Source organism: Dermacentor andersoni, chromosome 3 (genome assembly GCF_023375885.2).
Source record: "Dermacentor andersoni chromosome 3, qqDerAnde1_hic_scaffold, whole genome shotgun sequence".
NCBI lineage: Eukaryota > Metazoa > Arthropoda > Arachnida > Ixodida > Ixodidae > Dermacentor > Dermacentor andersoni.
In genome coordinates this window covers 163610290-163635490 of record NC_092816.1, presented here as the reverse complement: position 1 = coordinate 163635490, position 25201 = coordinate 163610290, and the positions used below count along the sequence as shown (strand labels likewise).

The 25201-nt window shown below is 44.3% G+C and overlaps 1 protein-coding gene across 1 annotated transcript in view; it reads right to left on the bottom strand.

Moving 5' to 3' along the window:
* Positions 1-13128, bottom strand: part of LOC140216797 (chymotrypsinogen A-like) — a 45873-nt gene extending 32745 nt beyond the window's left edge. Inside the window, exons 1-2 of the mRNA XM_072287352.1 lie at positions 12911-13128; positions 7031-7214 (exon numbers count right to left, since the gene is read on the bottom strand). Coding sequence (XP_072143453.1) covers positions 7031-7214; positions 12911-12971 — 245 coding nt within the window. The 5' untranslated portion in view covers positions 12972-13128. The remainder of the gene's footprint in view (positions 1-7030; positions 7215-12910) is intronic.
* Positions 13129-25201: the final 12073 nt, after the last annotated feature.

Sequence of the window (25201 nt, the reverse complement as noted above, 5' to 3'; positions counted from 1 at the left end):
CAGATCCTTAAAAGCTTTCATACGGCAGAAAATACCATCTTTACATTAACTGGCTCGGCAATCTTCTTCAAATTATCCGACATGCGGTGTATGTGAGGTATGACGGGTACCTTTTCTTTTTTCGCGAGGTGGCTCCTGGGCCTGTTGGCGAGTTCAGAACTTCAGGATTTCTTCTGCTACGGAAACTGACACAAGTTGTGGGTAGCCTGCCTCCATTAGTTGTTCAATCTGCTTAAGAAAACTCTCCGCAGCTTGGTGTGGGCACGAGTTCAAAACGTTCAGCTGGCACTTGTTAGCTATGTTGCGTTTGGCTAGTTTGAGTAGACTGTCTCGACTTGATTGTCCGTCGTCGTCTTCGCGCCTTATGCATCCGATCAGATTTATAATGCTGACACGTGCTCTTGGAGGAAGGAAGAAAGATAGGAAGATAAGCAGGTTGCCAGCATAAGTACAAGCGAGCTACTCTGTGCTGGAAAAAGCGTATAAAAGGAATGAAAAAAAAACAGGAGAGCCGATATTTAAAATAAAAAGGAATAGAATGTGTGCACATCAATGCCATACAGCGCACTCTAGCAACAGCTCGCACGTCAAGTAGCAGGGCAACACAAGGGTGTTGAGCGCAGTCTTGACACTGGTTTTCTCCCCCAACAAGGTGCAAATAATTGCAGTCGAGTTTGGTTTTCTAGCCGCACCACAATGAGGATAGTCACACAAGAGATCTCGGAGCGTTATCTCACAGCCTCAGAAGTTTACGGCAAATATAGAGACCTGTTTAGTGCAAGATCACTGCTATATTAGCCTTGAACCCCTATTGAATAAAACCCCTAACAGGGCCAAGGTGAAAACAGTTTCTGGAATTGTCTAACATTGAGTGGAATTTCTTTTTCCTTCCAGATAGAACGACTGACTAGAGGTCCAGGTGTCATCAGGACAAATAATTCTCAACATATACCTTCGTATATGTGGAGAATCTGACGTGCTAATTTCTGACGTGTTTTTGATGACGAAGCAATTATGTCAACGTGAAATACGTATTTGAAAAGGCTTATTTTTTCTCCTATTGGCAATGCATATATAAAGAATTTCACTTGCCTCTCCCTGCATGCACCCCAACACTGTGACGTGTATAAGGAGTATGTTCGACAGGACGAAAAAGAATTTGTGCTTGGCTCCCACAAGAGTTCTTCAATCCAAATACGTACATTTTGTTGCACCACTTTCATTCTTTCTTTTTTCTTTGATCCTAGTCATGGGTAGCTATATTTTCCTTAGCTGCGAGCACTTCGCTGTCTAAGTTCCTCGTTAAAGAACCTATCTATAAAAAATGTGACCTTACCCTAAATTTGGGACGTATGTGTGTTCTGTTTCTGATATTGTACTTGTCTGCTATTTCACATAATTTTGGTTCTAAACAAAACTTTTTTTTAAGGAACAAGCAAGCAACGAACTGAGAGGACACACTTTTGTCGATCAAAATCCCATGAAGTTTATGGAAGCTCATGCATTATGCTTGTTTCACATTTTAAAAGCTGCAGGCGCGAAACACTGCCTGTCTGCTTTTGTTTCCTGTCACAGTATGTCTTTTACTTTTTACTGTCAGAGCTTGGTATAAAAGTCCTCATTCTTTGTTAAGAACTGATAGTGAAACTATGCTGTGCACTTTGTTGTACTGTAAATAAATCATTCTCCTTTGAAAAATATGTTGTTTGTCAAACTTTGCATTAAGATGTCTGTATGAATGTACACAGATGAAGTGGACATTCTGCTAAAGCATAATTCAGGTGGGAAGCGAAAAAATGCTTTTAATAACGGTCTATATGGGTGCAGGTGACATAACAAATATAATGAAGGCAGAGGCACTCAGCTGTTGTACAAAATACCTAAATCGTGATTAAATCCTTCCTTCGAAAAAAGTGCATATAAAAGCGTGTAGTCCATCTCATGTGCTTGCAACCACTGCCTGGCACACCTTACTGTGCATGACATACAGCACAATAACATAGTGCCCGCTCATACAGTGCGTCCACTTTAATACCGTTAGCATTATATATATATATATATATATATATATATATATATATATATATCGTCATAACCAAAAGTAGTTTTTACATGAATACGGCACGTCTTGCGCACGGAGCATTACTTGCTAGCATTCCAGACAGCAGAAAGCGCTCATTGCGGTGGTGCTCATCACAAAAATGTGGCACGAGACAATGGGCAAATCGCGATTATTGCAGGTTCATTCTGCGTCGGAGCCGTTGACTTGAAAGGCTAGGAATGAAGCCTTTATCGCCTTCGATACGCAGGCAAAATCGTGCCTAGTTATACATTTTCAAACCGCTGAATCGTTATTTCGACGATGGTTGACGCGGTAACCTGATGGCTCTAGCGCTTCGGCTGCGCCTATCGCATTCCGACGGAAATGCAAAAACGCTTGTGTCAACCTTTGGATGCGCGTTAATTACCCCACGTTGTCACAGTTAATCCGGAATTCCCCATTACTGCGTCCCTGGTAATCCGCAGCAGTCTCGGGATTCTAAGACACACAATATAATTACTTTAACCATACCCTGATTCCTTTCCTCCCTTCCTTCTTTTAACATGCTCGGCACTGCAGGTATGACCACATGCACCTGGCAAGTAAATAGGTGAAAACAAGTTAGCATGTGCAAAGCGGTGAAGCTCCCCATATTTGCAATACGCTTACGTTAGGGTCACGAACGGAGATGGTGAAGCGCCTAGCTGCTACAAAACAAACACTCAACCGATAACTACAAAGGAGCGGCATAAAAGGCACCGTTCGGGAGCATTTTTATCGTATTCGCAAACGCTACATCTGTCAGACTTACGGCCGGGGCATCCTTGTTGGGGCCAGCGGAAGTGAATAGAAATATTCATCGGTTTACCAACCTTGCAGACGTGCCGGCACAATCCCGCCCGCTTATTCCATGTCGCGGAATAGTGTAGCCGTATTGCCGGTATAACGTCGAGGTAGCGCAACTTCGAAGTCTTTGAAGCGAACTTTGAATCAAGATTGAGTTACCTATATTTGCCGGTGTGCATGCCGGCGGCGGGTCATATTTGACTGAACCTTGTGAATGAGGTTCAAAGTTTCTCACGCAAAGCCAAGTTCCCGGTTAAACGGCGACTGCGGCGAACTATCCGCAGCATAGCGAATAAAGACAAAACAATGAGCGACAACATTCGCTTGGCGAAGCAGTTTGTTTTCGAGCGGCTTCCACGCTCGGCTATCTTACGACTTTTAGCCTTTCCGCGGCGCATGACAGCTGTTGAAAGCGTATACTGCAACTTATTATATCTTTACTATCACCAACCACACAGGCATCGGCAGCCGTTACACGAAATATGTATACCACACACGATCGCTGACGGTCACCAATCGACATGAAACGGCAGCATCAGAAGCACAAATATATGTGCAAATAGCTATTCGAATTCTCCGCGTCAGCATAGTGACGTGGTTACACTCTTCGGTTGTCACGCGGTGTACCCGAGTTCTATTCCCAGTGTGTCCATATTTGGGCAATGTGTGTTTGGACGTTTGTGTGATGAGCGTTACCGATTTCCTATAATGAGGTTCTAAGCTGTATGTATTAAACCTTGTGCACAACACGTCTGGGCGGCGTCTGTCCAGAACAAATTATTTTTTCATAAAAAATGCCCGTTGGGCCGCATAATCTTCTGCCGCATAATATTTGAGCCGGCTAGTAAACCGGACAGATTTGATCTGAAATACCGCATAAACATTTGGTGTTGTGCGTGACATTTTTCAAGTGGCCCCCTTCTCTGCAACAAATGGGGCCCTGTAAATGCGGGTCGCATATGCAAGAGCCACATAAAATAGGCCGCATACGCGAGAGCCGCGTAATATAGGCCGCTTGGAATGAGCCATTTATAAGCGTCGACATTTTGATCTACTTTCCGCGTTATATGCGTTGTTTTAAGCCGGTATTGACTGAGAGCGTAGGTTGTGTGTAAGTCGTGCTTTACAATTTTTCTGAGGCATTTTACTTAGAGAAATTAAAATAGTTCAGTAATGCTTGTGCGCTACACGCAGGGCCTGCGCGGTTGGGTATGCGTGGTTCGGATTGATTATTTTGCTCTCAAAACGGTCGGCGCCAGACGCCAGACGCCGACGTCAGATTTTTTGCGACACCGTGCTCTTAATGCTGTCGCATTCATACCGAGTGAATGCTTTGAAAAGCTGCTTTTTACTTTGTGTTTATTATAAGAGCATTTCAGCTGCCTCGTAAAGAATCACGGACGGAAAAAGAAAACAAGAAAATTTAGTTTTCTTTTACGTGCCTACGTGCAAAAAAAAAATTGCTCCATTGTTCCTTAAGCAAAACTGTAATAAAGAAAAGACACCCTCCGTGAGCTCGACTATTTGCACCAGCTGCCGCTTCTCAAAGGCAAGATAGCGGGAAATACCGACGGAAAGTCCTTTGGCGTCATGGCAGCGTTATCAGCGCCTACCTATATTGCAATCAGCGTTTAACAGCGATATCGCAAGCCCCGTGCTTGAGGCTTCATAATGGACTTGTACTAGCCACCTTCAAAAACATCAGTCGCATTACACGGCAACGATGATAACACGGAAAATTACAACCTCCGATATGGCACAAAAAATTATCGCTGTCACGCGGTCTCGTTTCAGAAATACTCGCAAGGGATAGCCAGCAATGCGGTTTCCTGAAGCACGCTGTCAGCTGGGTTATCTGGCGCGCATGCTCTTCTAAAATTTCACAGCAGTAGCAAAGGATGTCATTGTGCAGCGGGATCACGAGGACAACAGCGTCTACCTTGAATCAAATGGTTAAACTCCCCATTTCACGGATCCAATTAAAAAAAATTACCAAAATTATTGCTTATTTCTCTGTGTTCAGTGCAATTCGGACTGCTGTGTAAATAATGCGGTCCACCCGCTTTTTACGATGATATTACATGAATGTACCTTCGTGCACATTGCAGCTCTATCACCTCCCTACCGACCCGTTGTAAATTTTCTTTGCTATAATACTGTGTGCAACTATTTGAGTTCTTGCGCAAATATCCATAATATGTTTTCGCAGGCAGGGCACTGGGGAAAACGGTGCTGAGGACTACGCGAATAAACGGACACCAACAATCTCTGGTATGCTGCCATATCGGTATACTAATACGAATAATTCCGTATATTATCTGTGACTGTAATGTCGTTCAGCCATAAGACGAGATCGCGACTGAAGAGGAACCGGAGCACTCACGATACTTGGATCGATCGCCGACCATTTCTTAGGTGCAACCGGTCGCACAACTGCGGCGCCCTTAAGAGAGAGCTTTAGCTCGGGCCCAACTCCGACTCTGTCTATTGAAATACATGCAAAACGCAGAAGCGCTTTTCTGAGATAACCCTTGGACAAATTTCAATTAAATTTGTTACGTTTAAGAGAGAAAATCAAGTTCTAGTGACTGTTGGAAGCGGAATTTCGATTTAAGGCTTTAATTTTGTTAAAGGGACACTAAAGTGAAAAATGGTTTCTTCTGCATCGGTAAATTATCGTTCTACAACACCAAAATCACCACTCTTACAACGATAAGACGTTTGGTAAGCCAGGAAAACCGCAAGAACGAAATACGGGTGGCGACGCCTACTTAAGGTCCCGCACCTGGGGGCTGTGACGTCTTGGATTTTGATGGCATCTTCTAGGGCCTACTAATTATATATAGTGGTACAGATGGACTACATTGTGTTCCAAAGGAACCAAATATTAAGCATGGCAAGTTTCGAGAACCTTTATTCAGCCAACGCGGCCCAAATGCGAAAACATACTTTGGAATCCCTGACGTCATGCTGACGTACTGGCGCTGGGGTTTCGGCGCGAAATTCAAATAGTGATACTTGGACGTTCATTTTCTCATCTAATAGTCAAACTATTTTTTTGAAATGACTGCCTGCAGGGTTCTCAAACAATGCTTCATTAGTCTAAACTGATTCATTGTTTCGCTTTAGTATCCCTTTAAACTAATTTTCAAAAACTTGAATGTGTGAAGAAGTTGAAGCCCGAAGTTAAAAAATTATGTGCTCTGAATCAAGCACAGATATCTAGTTTTGTAAGCGGTCTCCATTAGATGATTCATCGCGGACAAATACAATGTGTGAATCTACATGTTACGTGAATTTGTTACGGTGTGTACAAGGATACTCGAAAAGCTGTATGGTCATATTATTAACTTTTTGGGGATTCACACGTAACATATCAATTTCGCCCGCTTTAGATGTACTATTAGATGCAATTCACAGAATTATGATATAAGTTCTCATTGCTGAGTTACAGTGTTGTAAACATGATAGTTTCGTTTTCTGAAAAATTGCCATTTTTGCCAGTTTTTCATAAAAACTGACGGCCTAAATAAAAAATTCGAAACTAACAGTCACTAGATATAAAGTTTTTCTTTCATCTGCAGCAAAGCTCGTCAAGTTTGGTGCGGTGGGTGCCGAGAAAAACGAATTCTCTTTTTTCATGTATTTGGATAGGAGCACGCGAGCTAAAGCTTCGTCCTAACTTCTGTGCGCGGAGCTTCTGCGTGCGTGCGTGCGTGCGTGCGTGCGTGCGTGCGTGCGTGCGTGCGTGGGTGCGTGGGTGCGTGCGTGCGTGGGTGCGTGCGTGGGTGCGTGCATGGGTGCGTGCGTGCGTGGGTGCGTGGGTGCGTGGGTGCGTGGGTGCGTGCGTGCGGACGCTGTAGAGAGTAATTCGCTCTATTTTGCACTTTATTCTTTGAACAAGTGAGTGTTTATCCCATGTTAAGCTTTACCACTATTGTAGTTTGCCGCGTCTTGTGATTCGTTTTCGTACATACACTGATCTGTTTTCCTATCATCTTCTATAATGCCGCAGTGATTGAGGGTACCTGGAATGAATGAATAAATAAGCTTTTACGATAGATCTATATTAAATCAAACTCTTTGTCTTTTATTCGAAAGTAGGAAGCGAAGGATATGCACCAAAGAGGGCAGCGAACTTACCAGACGCAATGCGCCGCAGTGAGGATGTATTTGTGGTTGATAAGGGCGCCACCGCAGAAGTGCTGGTATCGGTGGGTGTAAATGCCAGCCTGCCATGGCCAGCTGCCGGGCATTGCTACGGTGCCACCATAAATGCGATCATCAGGGTCAAGCTGCGGTGGTATCGAAGGTACTCCACATTGAGCTGAGAAACAAAGATGATGTTATCGTGTTACTTGAGTTGTAAGGCTGCATCAGAACTGCGACAAAAAATTGGGAGGACAATTAAGTTTCGCCTTTCAACAGTGGAACGCGATAGCATTCAAAGATCCTTGACTGCTTCTCGCACTTCCCGGAAACTGCAGCCTATTTAACATTAAATGTTTACCGGGAAACGCTGCCTGGGAACGCTATTGCACGAAGGTGAGCTTTCTGTTAGGAAGGCGGTGTCTTGCGTAGGCCGATCCTGGACGGAGTATGCAGCCGCGCCATGAAAATTAGATTATTTGCTGGTTTCTCTTATTGTTTCACACTTTGAATATTTCAGTCCATTCATGAAGTTTGTTTGTCGGTTGTCATTCTCAAAATTCCGAGGAATGCCTACATCGTGAATGTAAGGCACAGTATCAACAACTTTACGGAAAAAATGTTGTGGCAATATAACCCTAGTACACCATATGTAATATAGCAAGGCGTAGCATATATATATATATATATATATATATATATATATATATATATATATATATATATATATATATATATATATATCATCAGCCGAGATGCGCCCACTGCAGGGCAGAAGCCTCTCCTATACTTCTAAAACTACCCCGGTCATGTTCTAATTGTGGCCATATTGTCCCTGCAAACTTCTTAATCTCATCCGCCCACCTCACTTCCTGCCCACCCCTGCTACGCATCCCTTCTCTTGGAATCCAGTCGCTTACCCTTAACGACCATCACTTACCTTCCCTCCTCATTACATGACCTGCCCGTGCCCATGTTTTTTTCTTGAGCTCAACTAAGGTGTCATTAACTCGCGTTTGTTTCCTCACCCAATCTGCTCTCTTCTTATCCCCCGTTAACGTTACACCCATCATTCTTCTTTCCATAGCTCATTGTGTCGTCCTCAATTTAAGTAGAACCCTTTTCGTAAGCCTCCAGGTATCTTAAGTGAGTACTGGTAAGACACAGCTGTTATACACTTTTCTCTTGAGCGATAATGCCAACCTGCTGTTCATGATCTCAGAATGCCTGCCAAACGCACGCCAGCCCATTCTTATTCTTTTGATTATTTGAGTCTTATGATCGGGATCTGCTGTCACCACCTGTCCTAAGAAGATGTATTCCCTTACCACTTCCAGTGCCTCGTTACCTATCGTAAACTGTTGTTCTCTCCCGAGACTGTTAAACATTACTTTAGATTTCTGCAGATTAATTTTTAGACCCACCCTTCTGCTTTGACTGTCCAGGTTCGCGAGCTTGCATTGTAATTGTTCCTCTGAGTTACTAAGCAAGGCAATATCATCAGCGAATCGCAAGTTACTAAGGTATTCTCCATTAACTCTTATATCCAGTTCTTCCCAATCCAGGTCTCTGAATACCTCCTATAAACATGCTGTGAATAGCATTGGAGAGATCGTATCTTCCTGCCTGACGCCTTTCTTTATTGGGATTTTTCGCTTTCTTTATGGAGGACTATGGTGGCTGTAGAGCCGCTATAGATATCTTTCAGTATTTTTACATACGGGTCGTCTACACCCTGATTCCGCAATGCCTGCACGACTGCTCAGGTTTCGACTAAATCAAACGCTGTCTCGTAATCAATGAAAGCTATATATAAGGGTTTGTTATATTATGCACATTTGTCTATCACCTGATTGATAGTGTGAATATGGCCTATTGTTGGGTAGCCTTTATGAAATCCTGCCTGGTCCTTTGGTTGACAGAAGTCTAAGGTGTTCCTGATTCTATTCGCGATTACCTTAGTAAATACTTTGTAGGAAACGGACGGTAAGCTGATCGGTCTATAATTTTTCAAGTCCTTGGAGTCTCCTTTCTTATGCATTAAGATTAAGTTTGCGTTCTTCCAAGATTCCGGTACGCTTGACGTCATGAGGCATTGCGTATGCAGGGTGGCCAGTTTTTCTAGAACAATCTGCCCATCATCCTTCAACAAATCTGCTGTTACCTGATCCTCCCCAGCTGCCTTCCCCCTTTACATAGCTCCCAAGTCTTTCTTTAATTCTTCCGGCGTCACTTGCGGGATGTCAAAGTCCTCTAGACTATACCCTCTTCCATTATCGTCGTGGGTGTCACTGGTACTGTATAAATCTCTATAGAACTCTTCAGCCACTTGAACTATCTCATCCATATTAGTAATGATATTGGCGGCTTTGTCTCTTAACGCATATCTCTGATTCTTGCCCATTCCTAGTTTCTTCTTCACTGGTTTAGGCTTCCTCTGTTCGTGAGAGCATGTTCAAATCTAGCCATGTTATACTTCCTTATGTCAGCTGTTTTACGCTTGTTGATTAACTTCGAAAGTTCTGCCAGTTCTGTTCTAGCTCTAGGGTTAGAGGCTTTCATACATTGGCGTTTCTTAATCAGATCTTTTGTTTGCCTGCGATAGCTTACCGGTATCTTGTCTAAGGAAGTTACCTCCGACTTCTATTGTACACTCCTTAATGATGTCCATAAGATTGTCCTTCATCGCTTCATACATTACGCCGAATACCTGTTACGTAGCTTGATCCGGAATTCCTCTATTTTCCCTCGTACCGCTAACAAATTGATCGGCTTCTTATGCACCAGTTTCTTTCGTTCCCTCGTCAAGTCTAGACTAATTCGAGATCCTGCCTTCCTATGGATACTGCAGCGCACCTTGCCGAGCACGTCCACATTTTGTGTGATGCCAGAGTTAGTGCTGAGTCTGAAGTCTATTTCCTTTCTAGTCTCGCCATTCGGGCTCCTCCACGTCCACTTTCGGTTATCCCTTTTGCGGAAGAAGGTATTCATTATCCGCAAATTATTCCGTTCTGCAAACTCTACTAATAACTATTCCCTCCTATTCCTAGATCCTATGCCATATTCCCCCACTGACTTGTATCCAGCCTGCTTCTTGCCTACTCTGGCATTGAAGTCGCCCATCAGTATAGTGTGTGTTGTTTTGACTTTACCTATCGCCGATTCCACGTCGTCATAGAAGCCTTCGACTTTCTGGTCATCATGACTGGAGGTAGGGGTCCTGTACGACCTCCAATTTGTATATATATATATATATATATATATATATATATATATATATATATATATATATATATATATATATATATAGGAATTCCCACTCACAGGGACGCCAAACGCCGGCACCTAATTTTCTGTGACCCCCAATAGCGTAGTGTTAAAACGGCACATGACGTACTAGGCCGCCCGGGGTAAGACTAGCATTGGTCATTTAGGGATACGCCGAAAAACACTAAAATATACAATCAAATATCTAGAAGCCTCATAATGCCGCCTTGTGCTATTCGAAAACTAATCAATAAATAAGATAAGAGAAAGATTTACTTGCGTCTTTCCAGCCCCTCTTCTATACGCTCTCTCAATTACTCCCCACGTACTTTTGTGCAAGTACTACTTCCTGCAGGTTAATCGCAAGAAGCGCACCCGGAGACCGCTAATAGGTGCCACTATTAGTTGTTCTTTCTGCTTAGAGGAAATGGTCCGGGCTATTTTGTTTATTGTGATAGCAACTCTACGGGGACTCCAGACGCATTTCCGATATCGACGTCGCCGATAAGTTTCGTATAAGAGCCAAGGACTATAATATCGCGGCTGTGCGCTGTATGCTCTGCCTGCTATTGCAGGCATGCGATGGTTAGCCCAGGACGGTGGCTCGATCTCCGGAGGAAAATGGGGAGGAAGCAAGGGAGGTAAACGGGGAGGAGCATGGGAGGAAAACGGGGAGGAAGTGCGCCGTCTTTCAGCGCGCGCAAGGCAACGGCGAGGGAAGAGGAGGGAGTCCAACTGAGCGCGGCCGCGCGCGCCCTATCTTGAAAGCAATGTGCGATGGGCGCAGAATCTATTGGCGCAGAGGGCTGAAAGCTTCGTGTGCGTGGTGCTGTCGCCGCTTACTTCGCGTTGAAGCGAGAGCTAGCACGAAGGTCAATTCACTCGTTGCTGCTGCGTTACCGCGCTTCCACACGCTAGCGTTTTGTCAGCGAGTGTCCGCGGTCATAGAGTGAGATGTGTTCATGTTACGGCTGGTACGCCTGTTACGCCACTTCAGTTGACTGCGCTTCATTCCCACGGCAACCATCACGTTACACTATTATTCGTCGTTGCGGTTATCTACTGTACATAGCGTGTCCAACTCCATTTTATCGCCTTCATACCAGCTGTATAAACGTAGATGTACCAGATGTATTTTGGTAATATTCTACCGAATATTTAAATATAACATGTGGCAGATAGCATAATTCGCCTTCATCAAAAACACAGCGATGCCCTGGGAAGGGATTTTACGAGTATCCCACACATGAACCCATGTACTTCATGTTATAGGTTACAAAATTACGAGCGGCTAAGCGTCTACAAATTACGAGTGGTTAAGAAATGGGACTAGTCAAGCGGGAATACTTAAAACAAATGAAAATTCTACCTTTTATCTTTAAAGTACGCCCCAGAAGATGTCAATAACATTCAACTAAAGGGCACTCATACGCCCTCCAGCTTTGACTGGCGTGTCTACGCACGCACACTAAGTTGCGGAGATGGGGCTCGTAAAATGAAAGCGACGAAATTATTTATAACGTCCTTGTGGTATCTGCACCTTCTGAAGACACTCTTGAGACTTTGGGGGCTACGATAGACCTCGCAATTTCTTCTCCTAACTTTGGCACACACTGAACAGTTTGCTGCTCACTACGAACAAAAAAAACTTTCTGAGTACTGTTAGGAAAGAATTCGTAAACAGGTTCAGAAATACAATATCCGCTTCATAAGACAACCGAGCTACTGTTTGTGAACCGCGCCATTGGACATATGCTTTCCCCAGTCGAATTTTCATAATGGCGTTCACCTGAACGCCCGCTGAGTCATATCACACTCTCCCTATAGATCCACTGCACCAACTTTCTTGCCATTGTCGCTCTTTCAGCGATATGAGCTTAGGCGCCATCCAAAGATAGAGTGGCCGGCAAACGTTTTAAATTGACTTGGTTCACTGATTCACTCACTGATCTGTGTAGCTATCCACTGTGAACTGGTAAATCAGTGGACTTTACCTTGCCGTTGTAATAATCTCTCTCACTGATCATCACATTGATGATCATGAATAAATGGAGTCGCGTTCACCTCTTCAGCGCCCTACATGCAAACCAATTGCTTTATTTAGTGAAACTACTAACTGGTCACTGAAGGCTTATTTTCATAGACAATATGCTTCATCCATCCATCGTAAGACGTCACACATTAGCCTCCCAATTCAGTTTAACAAGATCGTGCTCTGTACTTCTTTTTCAACCCGGCATATTTATCACATATGTGCAGTTGCACCAAGCGCCGCATTGCTTAGCGGTTCATGCCAGGAAGGTTTTCAAGATTCGCGCTGCTGCAATGTTCTCGCATTCATTGCTGCGACGTCTCATTCGTTTTGCAACCTTGGCGAGATAAGACTGAGTTCTTGACTAGGGAGTTCTTTCACAGAAATGTGTGCTTTTCTGTGGGATAAATGTTTGTGCCTATTCAAGGAATGACGAACGTAGTGCAGTGACTATAACAGCCAGAGAGCTTCACATAAGTGCACACTTGCCTCTATAATAACCAGAACTTGTCAGAGTCGCGCGTGGTTTCGATCACAGGAGAAGAATCGAAAACTGTCCAAAGCTAAAAGCTCACCATTTTTTTGCGCGAAAGCCACGCAGCACAAAGTGAAAAGGAGCACCAGTTGGCCTCTCATGTCGGCAGGAAACGCTGTTGTCTCGGCGCTTCCACGAAGTGGCCAGCTAACTTGGCTGCGTCCTCCAGTCAATCAGAATTATGTGCCTTCCAAAGAGCACGGTCAATTTCCGTTCTGCTGCGGGCGTATTACTGCGTCCTCTCCAACGTGTCATCAATAATTATACATTGAGATATCCGGCAAAGGGCGCATGGCGACAGCTTGACAGAATGAGCTGTTATCTGCATTTCACCATTGTCTGGCCGAGCCAGCATTGTTCTCTGAAGAGCACGGACCACTCTTCGTTCAGGTACTTTCCGTTATCTTCTCACGGCCGTATCAACACATTATCGCAAAACGTATATAACGCAGTCAAGATGTTTTGAAAAAAAATTACTTGAATAAAATCGGGGGCCTGTCTGAACACTGTCTGAACAGCCCAATCAAACGCTCTCCTCGTTTATAAACGAATTAAATTGACTACCTTGGGCAGTGTTTCTTATCTCTTTGGCAGTGAACAGGCGAACAGCACGCTCAAGTGGAGAGGGGTTCGATAGGGCCGAGCCAGCTGATTGAAAACTCAACAGAATGATGAGGAGGGTGGTGCCGGCGCTTCCGATTGTCCCGCTACCGCTTACTTAGCTTGCCGTGAATGGTAGGAAATTGCGCCGGCATGGAACGGGACGTTAAGAATGCGCTAAAACGGATCCTCAGCAAAGAACAGTTGGCAGAGCAATATCGTATACGTGACGGAAGGGCTCGGTAACGTTAGACTGCCTCACAAAAAGTTTATTATGCGCAAATAAATACATGTTCCTTTGCAGGTGCGACACAGCGGTAACCGCCTCAGCACCATAAGACCTCTCGTACAAGTTGGGGAAAAATGTGGGTACAAACATGAATCTACCGACAGAAAAAGAGCACACGCGTGCAGCCAAACTTAGAAAATACACTCTCGTGCATATATTGCAACGGATGACTACGAACCAATTTCATCGGAAACGAATAACCTGCTTAAGCTTCACCCAGCACATGAACGGAATTTCGGCACTGGCTAAGGACCTCATTTCTTGATACGAAGGTCAAGTCGAACGTCTAACCTAGATTTCAAGAACATATAATGAGAGGAGCGGAGACGTCAGCCTCAAAGGACATAACATAGGTAACCCGCAACGTTGCGCTTACGTATACGGCTGGGCATGCAATGTACGTGGACCATTGACTTGTGCCGTCTATGCGACTCGGGATACGCACGTGCCCTTAACCTTTCTACGAGGGACTGATGCTCAGCTAGGTAGTAGTTTAGTTATGTATGTTGTGTGTTGTGATGTGATTTGTGTATCTTATACGTATGTGGGTGCGTCCTTTTCGTATCATTTCACATGTTAAACCTTTACATATGCTGTGGCATGGTACGGGCGGGCGTTAATTGCAAGCAAACTTTCCTTTTTGCTCAAGAGCTTCTTTCTTATGGGTTTCAATGTTAGGACAAGTGTCTGCAAAAAAAAAATGCTACTAATATACGAGTGCGACCGAATTCAAAGAACCAGAAAGCGATATCCTCGCTCTCAGAGCGCAGTGCCAAGTCCAGGATGTCAGGTCCTTCGATTGTCTAACAAGATCATGCACACGATACTTATACTCGGAAGTTATTGTGATAGGAACGAACAGACAACCAGAAGGGAAGCAGGACCTGCCAGGTTTTAACCAAATGCGTACAAAATTTCATTGAAATATGGAACGCTAGATAATGAATTGATTTGATCTTGATTGGGTTACCGCATAGTCATATATTTGAAGATACTCGGCGTAAAAGTAAATAGGTAACTTAGAATAAGTAACATTAAAATAAAAAGAAAGTTATGCGAAGGATTTCAATGGAAGACTTGAAGCGCTCCCTATCAGCAGCCCGTCAGGGATTCCTGAAATGCAAAAAGTTCGCATGCTGATTGTTAAGTAATCAATATTTTCCCAGCTTATAAAATATGAACAACACAGTGAACACATCAGTGGTTGGACTTAACGCTAGCGCGTATGACAATAAGTGCAGGTTCCAAAGCTTCGTCCATGGCTTTACAAATCGGAGTGATGGGCTAATCAATTCAGGAAATGCTTCACCTCATCTGCTGGCTGCATGATATTCAGTTCGGATCATCTCACCACCACCACACCCAACGTCACGTGCTTACACAATCACCTGGTTACCTGCACCGATCACCTGCGTGGTTCTCAGACCAGTTTGGCGACAGTGGCTGCGGTTCACCTTCACTTAGCAGCAGTGATTACACCATTATGGGCGGGAGCTTAATCATCGCCCTTGGCTTTACAGGGGATGTATTCTGTAAGAGTCCACCTAGTGGACATGCCCATTTCCTCTGCTGTTGAAGTTCTGATTGGCTATGCTGAACTGAGCGTACGCCCAGCGACAGCCAATCAGCACTTCAGCAGCAGACGGAATTAACATCTCTACTAGGTGGACTCATAGAATACCTGCCCAGGTCCGTGACTCATTACTTTCGCTGTAGTTGGATTTGTCCTTACATCTGTTGTTAAAGGGACCCTGAAACGCTTTTGACGATTTTCTACAAACGTACTGAGTCGTTAGAGTAGGTGCTTCTGATCATTAATTGACACATATAAGTGCTCTGCCTAAAGCGTGTAATTTATTATAAGGTTTTAAAAATGCACATCGCTGCCGATCGCAGCGCACTGCTCGGCGGAATTTTAAGCCGCCCCTACCCATATGACCAAAATCACCCATATGACGTCAGTCGGGCGAGCTATCCGATTGGCTGACCAGGGCGCGTGATCGATAATTTTTCCAACTTTATGGTAAACAAATGATCTTTGTAATAGTTGGAATGTTAGGTAATTTGTTTTTATAAAAAAAAGTAGCATAAAGAGAATGCACAAGAACAATTTTTCAGTACACTTAATCACTTCCGGCACACAGCAAGTGTCGTCTGCTAGTGTTACGACGTACTACGTTTTGACGAGAGCTCCGCGGTCACAGTCGGTCTCAGTCTTTTCGCGAGCACTATGATTCGACTTTGTTGCCTTGTGGACTGCAAACGTAGCGACTGGCAATATGTCAAGCTGCGACATCGTGTCCCTCTGCAAGGCAGCGTACGAGCGAACTGGCTGCTGCGCATCGGACTGCCGCTATACGATCGGCGCCAGGATTTGCGCGTTTGTGGCCGTCACTTTACACCGGAAGATTACTAACGCAATAGCGTTTCGCGAGTCCCGTACTAGGGCAAACATAAGCGCAAGGGGACAGGGTCTGGCCGCTTGACTGTGCCGTAACGGGATGAGCCGAGACGAGCAGAAGGGCAAATGTGAATGGTCTGCACGGTGCAGCCACCTGGTGGCATAGGGCTCAACCATACACAGTAGCAGCAACGAAGCGTATTCTTCTTCGCTGCTGGTGCGTATTTTTCGCGCGAGTGTAATCATCAACACGTTGTTTTTATAAATGTTTAAAATGTTTTACACTTGGTTAGAGCAATATTAGCGCTTTGTTTGGCTGGTTAAGCGCTGCGCCAACAAGTGTCTGGACCGTGCAGACTGATCAGGCCGCTCACGTACGTCTACGCCAAAGTTCCTTCATCAGCTTGAGTTTATGCATCCAGTCATTTGCCGAAATGACCAGCTTGCCTGTGGTTAACGGAATACCAGACACGTTCGGCGCTACGACAGAATGCTCGCAACGCACGCTACTTCGATAGGTCTCGCTTGGGGTCGACAGCCAAGCGGCTAGCGGAGAGGTCTCGCGCGGGCGGGGGCGGGCTCCGAAACAACCGGAAGTGGACGATGTGACGTCGCATGGTGACGCAGAACCAGTGAAGGCGGAGCTTAGCCCCGCTCGCTCGGCGAACGAGTTGAGGAGGAAAAGCGTGGCTGGGGAGGAGGGTAACTTCTAATCGCTTGTAGCTCCATTAATGCGTAACGCTTCACTTAAATTGTGGTGCGAATGTTCTACTTAAGCTGTACCCTACGCGTGTACAAAATTTGTCCGAACCGTTTCAGGGGCCCTTTAATGACGCACTGTTCATTGTTTGTGTCTTTCCTTAAGGATGTCTACGGTGGCAGAGCTTTCTAAACAACTTGCGGAGCTCGAAGCCTGGTCGGAGAACACGATTGCCGAAATCGCAAACCAGCTTTTCGAAAGGTACTGAACGGAGCTAAATGAACACTGAGGTCGATAGCTTCGCTTCAGGCCTGAACGGGCTTAACACTTTTGTAGAAGAGGTCAGGGGTAAAAAGTCACACTGATCAATGCGAAGAAGGTGCTCACAAAGCCAAATGATGTTCTAACAGAGCACGTAGAGGACGGATGGCAGTACACGCGTATGAGCAATGTTGAACTAAGGGCTATCCCGCGCGCACAATGCGAAGTTTGTAACAATGCTGCGCGTTGAGAGCGTGGTTATCCTAGCTTGGATAACTTAACATAGCACAACGTGCCTTCCAGTGATAAAAATCACCAGTATAAATCACCAGTACAACATATCTAACAGCATACGTTTCGATAATGAACAGGCTCAGAATAATCATCCGAACCATCAATATTGCATACCCACCTGGGAAGTACACAACCGGCCGAGGATGCTCGCCAAGCGAGAAGCGGTGTGCTACATGGTAAGCGGCGGGAGCAAGGCGTTCGACCACGAGTGCTGCTTTCCCCTGTTGAGAGTATGCAGCATGAAGACAAAGAGAAGCGTCGTTGGTGCGAATCTTACACTTTTATACAAGCGCGCGAAGACTCAGCTAAGCGTCGAAAACGAGCAGAAGAAGCCGAACTACCAAAGCAGCAACGCGACAATGCGAGACGGCAGCATAGAGAGGAGGCAGAAACTCGCAGAACAACGGCTTGCCACACATGTACTTCACCCGGTGGCTCGTTATGTATAGCAAGAAGTCTGACCCCCTCCGCTCGTATAACTTCATGCATTACCAAGTGTGCAGACGGCTTTCGCCTTCGCGTGTTACAGGAGGGTAACATTCTGGCGAACTTTTCTCCCATTTCGTATCACGTGACGACAGCGGTCTTCTTTAAATGAAGATTACAGAACAGTATCCAATTATCTGCTGTTTCTAATATGGTGTGGCAAATGAGGTTCACTGTTTTAAAAAAACGGCACTTAATAAAGAGGAGTTCGCTGACTCGCTTACTTGGAATGCTCCTCCATAACAAATAAAACAGATGGTAACGGCGCATTTGACACTTCAGAACATAGGCTATAACACACTTAACAAATTGGCAAAACAAGGTGAAATTAAGTATTACGAGTTCGAAATACGTTATACAGGTATCACATTTAAACAGCAATGGAAAATATTCATTTCACTTCTAAACAGAATCACTAATAAGACGTAGATTAGTGGACTAGGCTATTGCGGCGCTCTACTCACTCAAGCATGAGATATCGCAAATGAATTCAATAAGTTATTCTGTAGTAATACCGTTGTCATTAAGCCACACTTGAAAGAACTTTGCAGCGTTGCTCACAGCGGTTTCGTGTTTTTCCTACAGGGCTGAAGAAAGTTTCTTATATTATGTATCTCTTGAGTTAGCCAGTGTAAGTGCTGATGAAATTGATCTCACTAGCACCAAACTAATAACACTCCGAGAGTCGTGTTTAGATGAATGAGACAGTAGCGCATTTCGTTTCCAAGTGCATTTGGGAAAAGCGACGCGGAGCCATTTACATGTAGCGCATTAACTCTCGCGAGAATGTGGTGCCACTTGCGTGAGTCGACTCGCGTCCGTAAATCTACACTTGCATGGCGCGTTAATGCGATGCGCTTTCCAAGCGCGTTACCGCTGTTTACATAAATGCAATGCGCTAAAAATAAAGATGCGCCACTGTGGCATTCATATAAACGGGGCTGCTGTAATGTAAAGCTAATCCAAGCTTTTCTATTCTATTTCTGCAATCAGCCGACCACGACTGGCAAAACGTTTTTCGGGCCTTTCCCACTTCGCCTGTCTGTCGCGCGACAGCATGTAAACGGCGAAAAACCCCCTTCTCATATTATGTGTACAAACGGATTATGTATGATAAGACGGAACAAAAGAAAGAAAAAAAAATCATTATTTCCAATGCTACAGTTTCTTCGCCGGTAGCCCACCGCTATTCCTTAACCTTTTTTCAGGCTGCACCCATGTCACCTGCCTGTTACATGGCGTCACAAGAGCGGGAACTCACAAAGTCAAAGTGGCGTGCACTTTAATATACGGAACGAAACTGACTTTTTTTCAGAATAGCCGGAGAGTAACTACCCTGTTTCGAAAGTAATATAAGATTGCTTTGCGCCGACTGATCTGGCAGTGGGTATACTCGAAGCTGCCGGGGAGAACAGATTTATTTATGTATAATATAAATATTTGCGGGCCAGTACAAGGTTGTCGAGCTGTTTCGGCCACGTGAACCATATCGCCCTGCCGTCATCTTTGCTGAGTATTCGTTTTTGCAGCATATTAAATTTGAGTTGCACGCCTCCATGATTTTTGACCAGCCACCGCAAACAAAGCGAGGGAAAGGAGACCAATCGAAGACGCTGACACCAAGCTCCTCATACCGTTATCTGCTTTCACTGCGTTAGCTCGGCCCCATCAAAGCCCTCTCAACTTCTGCGCCCTTCTCGCATTTTGTCCACCAGTTACGTATGAAAAGAATTGATCGCTCTATCGTAATTAAGAGTACATGTAAGCATGAAATGGCTACCAGCAAAGCAGATTGGTTGGAGATGATACGAGCCACAATCTCCGTACTAGTCACCACATCACAACCTACCACGCGTACTCTGCACTGGTCCATATGCACGAAATAGTTCCCTGTCCCAGACAGAACCTCATTGCAAGTATCGTCTCGGCGAAACGGCCATTCGTGGCACGCCGGACGCTACCGACTAAGACGCTGCCGGTGAGCGCCACGGACCTCACGAGCAGCTGGCGTTGAAAAGAGCACAGACAACTCTGTCTCAGCACCAGAAGATGACAATCAAGTATATAGTGCCATGTATTTGCCTTTTGAACGTCGTTATTGGAAATGAAAAATAAGACTTCATTCTACTAGAAGTTACAGCTTGAGTGATATTGTGAACAGACATTTTGAAAACTCGGAAGTCATATTGTTGTACCTTGTTTGGAAAGTAACTAGCGTACGTAATGCGGTCTTGACTGGTTGCCCCGATGATCTGGTTTAGTTCTCGCAACTTGCCCTGATGTTCTCATTTGAGTGCCCGAGTAACGGTTCTGCCTTTTATCTCAAGGTCACTTGAATGTCGCCGACAGCGGGAACGTGAAGCATTTCATGCTTAAAACCAGTCAAGGAAGGCAAAGCTATTTTCTTTTAAAGCGAACAAAAAGGACCTCCTATAAATGAGGAGAGCGTTTGATCAGATTTTCCAGACAACGTTGCGGGTCACCGCGCGATACTTGCGTCGGCGGTTAGGTAAATTTGACGTCAGGTGATCATAATAACTTGAGGGTATAGGGCCCCTTATATTTGTTTATATTTAGCACATCAATAATTCATATTTGACAGGAACATTCCCACAACAGCTACAAAAGGCAAAGGTAATCCTAAATAACTTAAGAAGAGGGACGGAATGTGTGGTTCGAACTATCGACTTACACTACATTTTATCAGGAAGAGAATAAAGCCAAAGGGGTTTGATATTGGTTAATCATGACCATATAAAGCCAAGAGTCAGTGAAGCCACGGAACTCATAGAGGTGATTAGCTTTGATTGAAAGTGCAATGTAGAACTTAATGAAGGAAGGGAAAACGAAAGTGAATTTGCCACTAGAAGCCAACAAACACTGCCACCAAGGGCAACATAGGGGAAATGACTTGTGCTTAATGAATGAAATAAAGAAATGATAAATTAATGGAAATGAAAGTGGATGAAGAAACAACTTGCCGCAGGTGGGGAACGGTCCCACAACCTTCGCATTTCGCGTGCGATGCTCTACCAATTGAGCTACCGCGGCGCCGTTTCCCCGTCCACTTTCTTGGGTATTCACGTTTCCTAGTAGATGCCTGGGAGTGTTGGCCACTCCCAGGGTTCTATCGTTCCCCACCTGAGGCAAGTTGTTTTTTCATCCACTTTCATTTCCATTAATTTATCATCTCATTATTTCATTTATTAAGCACAAGTGATTTCCCCTATGTTATCCTTAGTGTCACCGTTTGTTGGCTTCTTGTGATAGTACAAATAAAAATCGGGTCCTTCGGGGAACCCCCTTTCCCTCCCTTGAAATTTGTCATTTTACTTTAATAGTCCTGGATACATTGCGGTAGTCACCATTAAACCTTAATTCACTCATGCAGTTTCCCGGGGTTGCTTCCTCGGAGTCACATTCAATATCCACCCTCTATTCGCTCCTCATGTCCTTAACTTCATGCGTAAAACAGCGCATGGAATAAGAATACTCTTCCAAACACGACATTATTTGAATACTTCTGCATTCCTGATGCTATATTTCGCATTTAATTTTAGACACTTTACTTGCGGCATTAGGACATGGTTTACAACTTATCCTGCAGGTATAAACCCTTTGCCCCATGTGTGAAAATCGGGGAATTATAGTTGTCACAATAAGTAGATTTCGTAGCAGCGCAATTGTGTGACTTCGAAATTACCGCATATTAACATTAGACAAGTGCACAATTTCAATCTTTCCATCATCGTGTGTAAGTCGCTTAATATGCTCATACAATGTAATATATTACGCAGAGTTGCGCTTTTTAACAATAACGGGAAACGATTTCCTTTAAATCATAGTTTGCTTTAATCTTTAATACGCACCAATTCATGCAGATAGGCCACCTACCTTTGAAGCATGAAATTTTGAAGTGATCCCTCGGCTAAGATTGTCACGTAGCAGTAATGGTGAATAATGCAGCAATGAAATTGTGAAAGACGAAACGAACTTCTTATAGAGCCAACACGTTACACACAAAGCACCGCGTTAGCAGCGAAGACGATCGCAATTGTCGAAACCTGATCTGCGGGTCAACTGCGTCGGTTTTTATACATTGGTTATTGAAGGTTCTAGAGTAATTGCTTGTGCCCGCTTGTCTTTCAGAAATTACTACACTATACGCATCGCTCATACAATCAGATTATACAAGCTTCGGTGACATCAGACAACAGATTGTACCATCGATAACATTCGTGAAAGTTCCGATACATGCAGGCGCGTCCTCCACTGAGCGATAGCGTTATACATTTGTTATCTGGTGAAAAGCACTGACCCGAAAAAAATAAACAAATACACGTGTCAACACCCCCTCTAAAGAAGCATCGTCCCGATAATATAAACATAACAAGAGAGCAAAAAGCAAAAGCGCCCTTAATAAAGAAAAAGTAACAGAACTACGATGAAATACAGTCGGAAGTTGAGCTTTGCAAGGTCCCAAAGTTCATTAGCGCTGGAAGAACGGCTTAAGTCGCACAACATGCCGATGCAGGTACGCGATAAGGCAAAACTTTTGCGTATTGATCCCGCGCTGCCCTATGAGATCTGTACTTCGAGTCTGTACAAAGAAAGAAGCATAAAGACATGTTTCTGCCCTGTCATAAAGGCATCGTGTATTTTGCAGTAATCGTACAACAGTTAGTGTTTACGGCAAATCAGTGTATAGCGCAAATCTGGCTGTGCGTAAACGAAAGTCTAGTTTAGAATGTCAACAAGGGGTAGTAGAACTTATCTCTCACTGGAGATTAAATTGGGAACATATCCAACAAATGAACAGCGAAAGCGGGCAATTAGTGTGCTAATATGTTGCCTGAAAGCGTCAAGAATTGCAAACCAGTTCTAGGGCGCTTAAATATGTTTTGCATCGCATATACAATACCAAAGTGCCCTTTTCCGCAGTTTAGAGTTTCTGCGCAGTGTGCCTAAAATAGTCTTGGTCCGGTTACAACTTGTCATATAACATTATTGTACATATATGTTGTATTGCACACTATGTTTACTTGAACTCGATATGGGCAGCAAGTGACTGCAAACCAGTCTATTTTTATTTCGTTTTGTAGGAGATGGCCATTAGTTGCTGTGCAGATTTGCGTGTTGAAGGTTACAATGTAGCACTTCGAACTATCTGTGAGCTTTTCTTTAGTGCGCTCGCACTTTTCACACTTACCTTGCTGTACTTTTGCTTCTTTCAAGCTTACTTCTTTGAACGGGCCTATCTTTGTTATTTATTGTTCGCCTAAGCGAGACGGAGTAGCTGGCCTCACCCATGATATCACTATTTTTTGCGCAGACACATTTAATAAAAAAGGCTTATTTCTGGTCTGAGATGCTAGCAGGGCTGCGCATGCAGGTGAGTGTACTCAGTGCATATACAGACCCATGGATATTTGCTTGCAAAAATGCTTGTCGCCATCCTGACCACGCTGAAATGTAAACTTGCGTGGCGTTGCAGGTCAAGCAGCTCCGCGAACACACCTATACTATGTATAATCAGGTTCTTCAGCTCGACCCACTGAGCTTCACTAAAAGAAAATTTGAGCCACACAAAAAGTCGAAGTCTGTTCGCAGGGTTCTTGTAACAGTCGTGAATGGCATATGAGGTAGCGCGTGCTGTAGTTTTGCTGTTTTTTTGTAAGCGCGTGCGCGCGTGTTAGCCATCGATACAATTGCTTTGTCGGCAAACCAAAGCCGCTGGCGCCGTTTATTCCAAGGAGGGAATGCGAGAAGTAGCAACGCTGTGTTATCAGCTCTGGTTTCCTCAGAACGACAAAATGCCAGGGACACCTGGAACACGCAGAGCTTTTTAAGCGGGCCTAATAGTTGGCAGCGTGAAGACTATATCTCCGAAGAAGATTCAGGATGAAGAAGGGATCCTTCACATGTGTCGGCTAGCAGAGTTGGTGACCTACAGAGCGCGCAAGGAGAAGGCACAGAAGAAAAACAAATGGCACATGCACGCAACGCAGGTAGTGGTTAAAGAGCTCGCTAGAGTGTTGGCTTCAGCGAGATAGTGGCGCATGATCTACGTACAGCGCACACAAAGATTCACCCAAGCTATCACCATAGCAAGCATTGTCTCCACTACCAGCGTCGCGTGCGCATGCCATTCTTGCTTCCGTGTCTCTTTTTTGAGCGCGCTTTACGCAGAAAAATACGCGTCACCACCTCGCCCTAGCCGCCACTCTGGCAAGCCTAATAAAATCTGGCATCACTTTTCCCGTTACAACATGGAGGATAATATTTGAAAAAGTGATACCCAATATCATCGTCAAGTTTATGGCTTCGAGTAATTTATTACTGCAATCGTTATGGCAAAAATAACTAAATAATTGCACTTTTGTTAAGGTATATTCCGCTAGGGAAAGCTTTTCGAAGCTAAAGAATCACAATGATTGGGGTCACCACTTACAAATAAAATTGATGTTCTTACGTGTAAACATCTAGCTGCCAGCCTGTAAACAGTAATAGGGGCATTTTTTCCTGTGTGGCAGTACGAGCACTTTTTTTTTCTCCTGTGACCAAAGACAACGGTGCTCATATTGTCGCATTACAGGGTCGCATTCAGTGTGAGCGATAAGCACTGCTCTTTTTTAGTATTATGGTGAAGGCATGTGGCAAAGTGATTTATTAAATGACTCTTCAGTGGCTCTAAAGCAAGTTAAACAAGCTGAGACACTTGAAATTAGTTTACTGCGTCAATTGAGCGACTGTATACAAGACATTCCCCTATGTCTTCAATATGATATCAATGAATACAACAGAGTTGTGTATAAATCGTACCTACCTACTGTTCAGGAGTTCTTCTTACTTTTGCAACACTCGGCGTCTTCTATTATTTTAGGAATGTTGCGTCACGTATAAAAAAAAAAAACGTTTGTGAGAAAAATTTTTGGTGGAGCTAGATTGCAAGAAATGCATGCAAAAAGAAAATAAACTCATGATACTTGCGCCGGCTTCTGGTCGCAGTGGAAGAGGCCATATACCAATCGGGTACTTGCTTTGAGCCAATTTATAAAGTATAGTTCCTCGCGGAGGCGAACTCATCGTTAATAAAGCGCATGCGTATGCCACACAACATGTGTGCTGGCAGAAACGTTCTTGTTTACACGTGTCATGCTTCCCCCATCGACGGCGGTATTTGTACAAATTTTCACGCTGAGTGCTTGCCAGGTATAATTTGATTAGTCTTGTTACATTGCTGCTCGATACGCGCCACTAACAATGTCATGCAACTGTTGCCGCATTTTTCACAACTCGG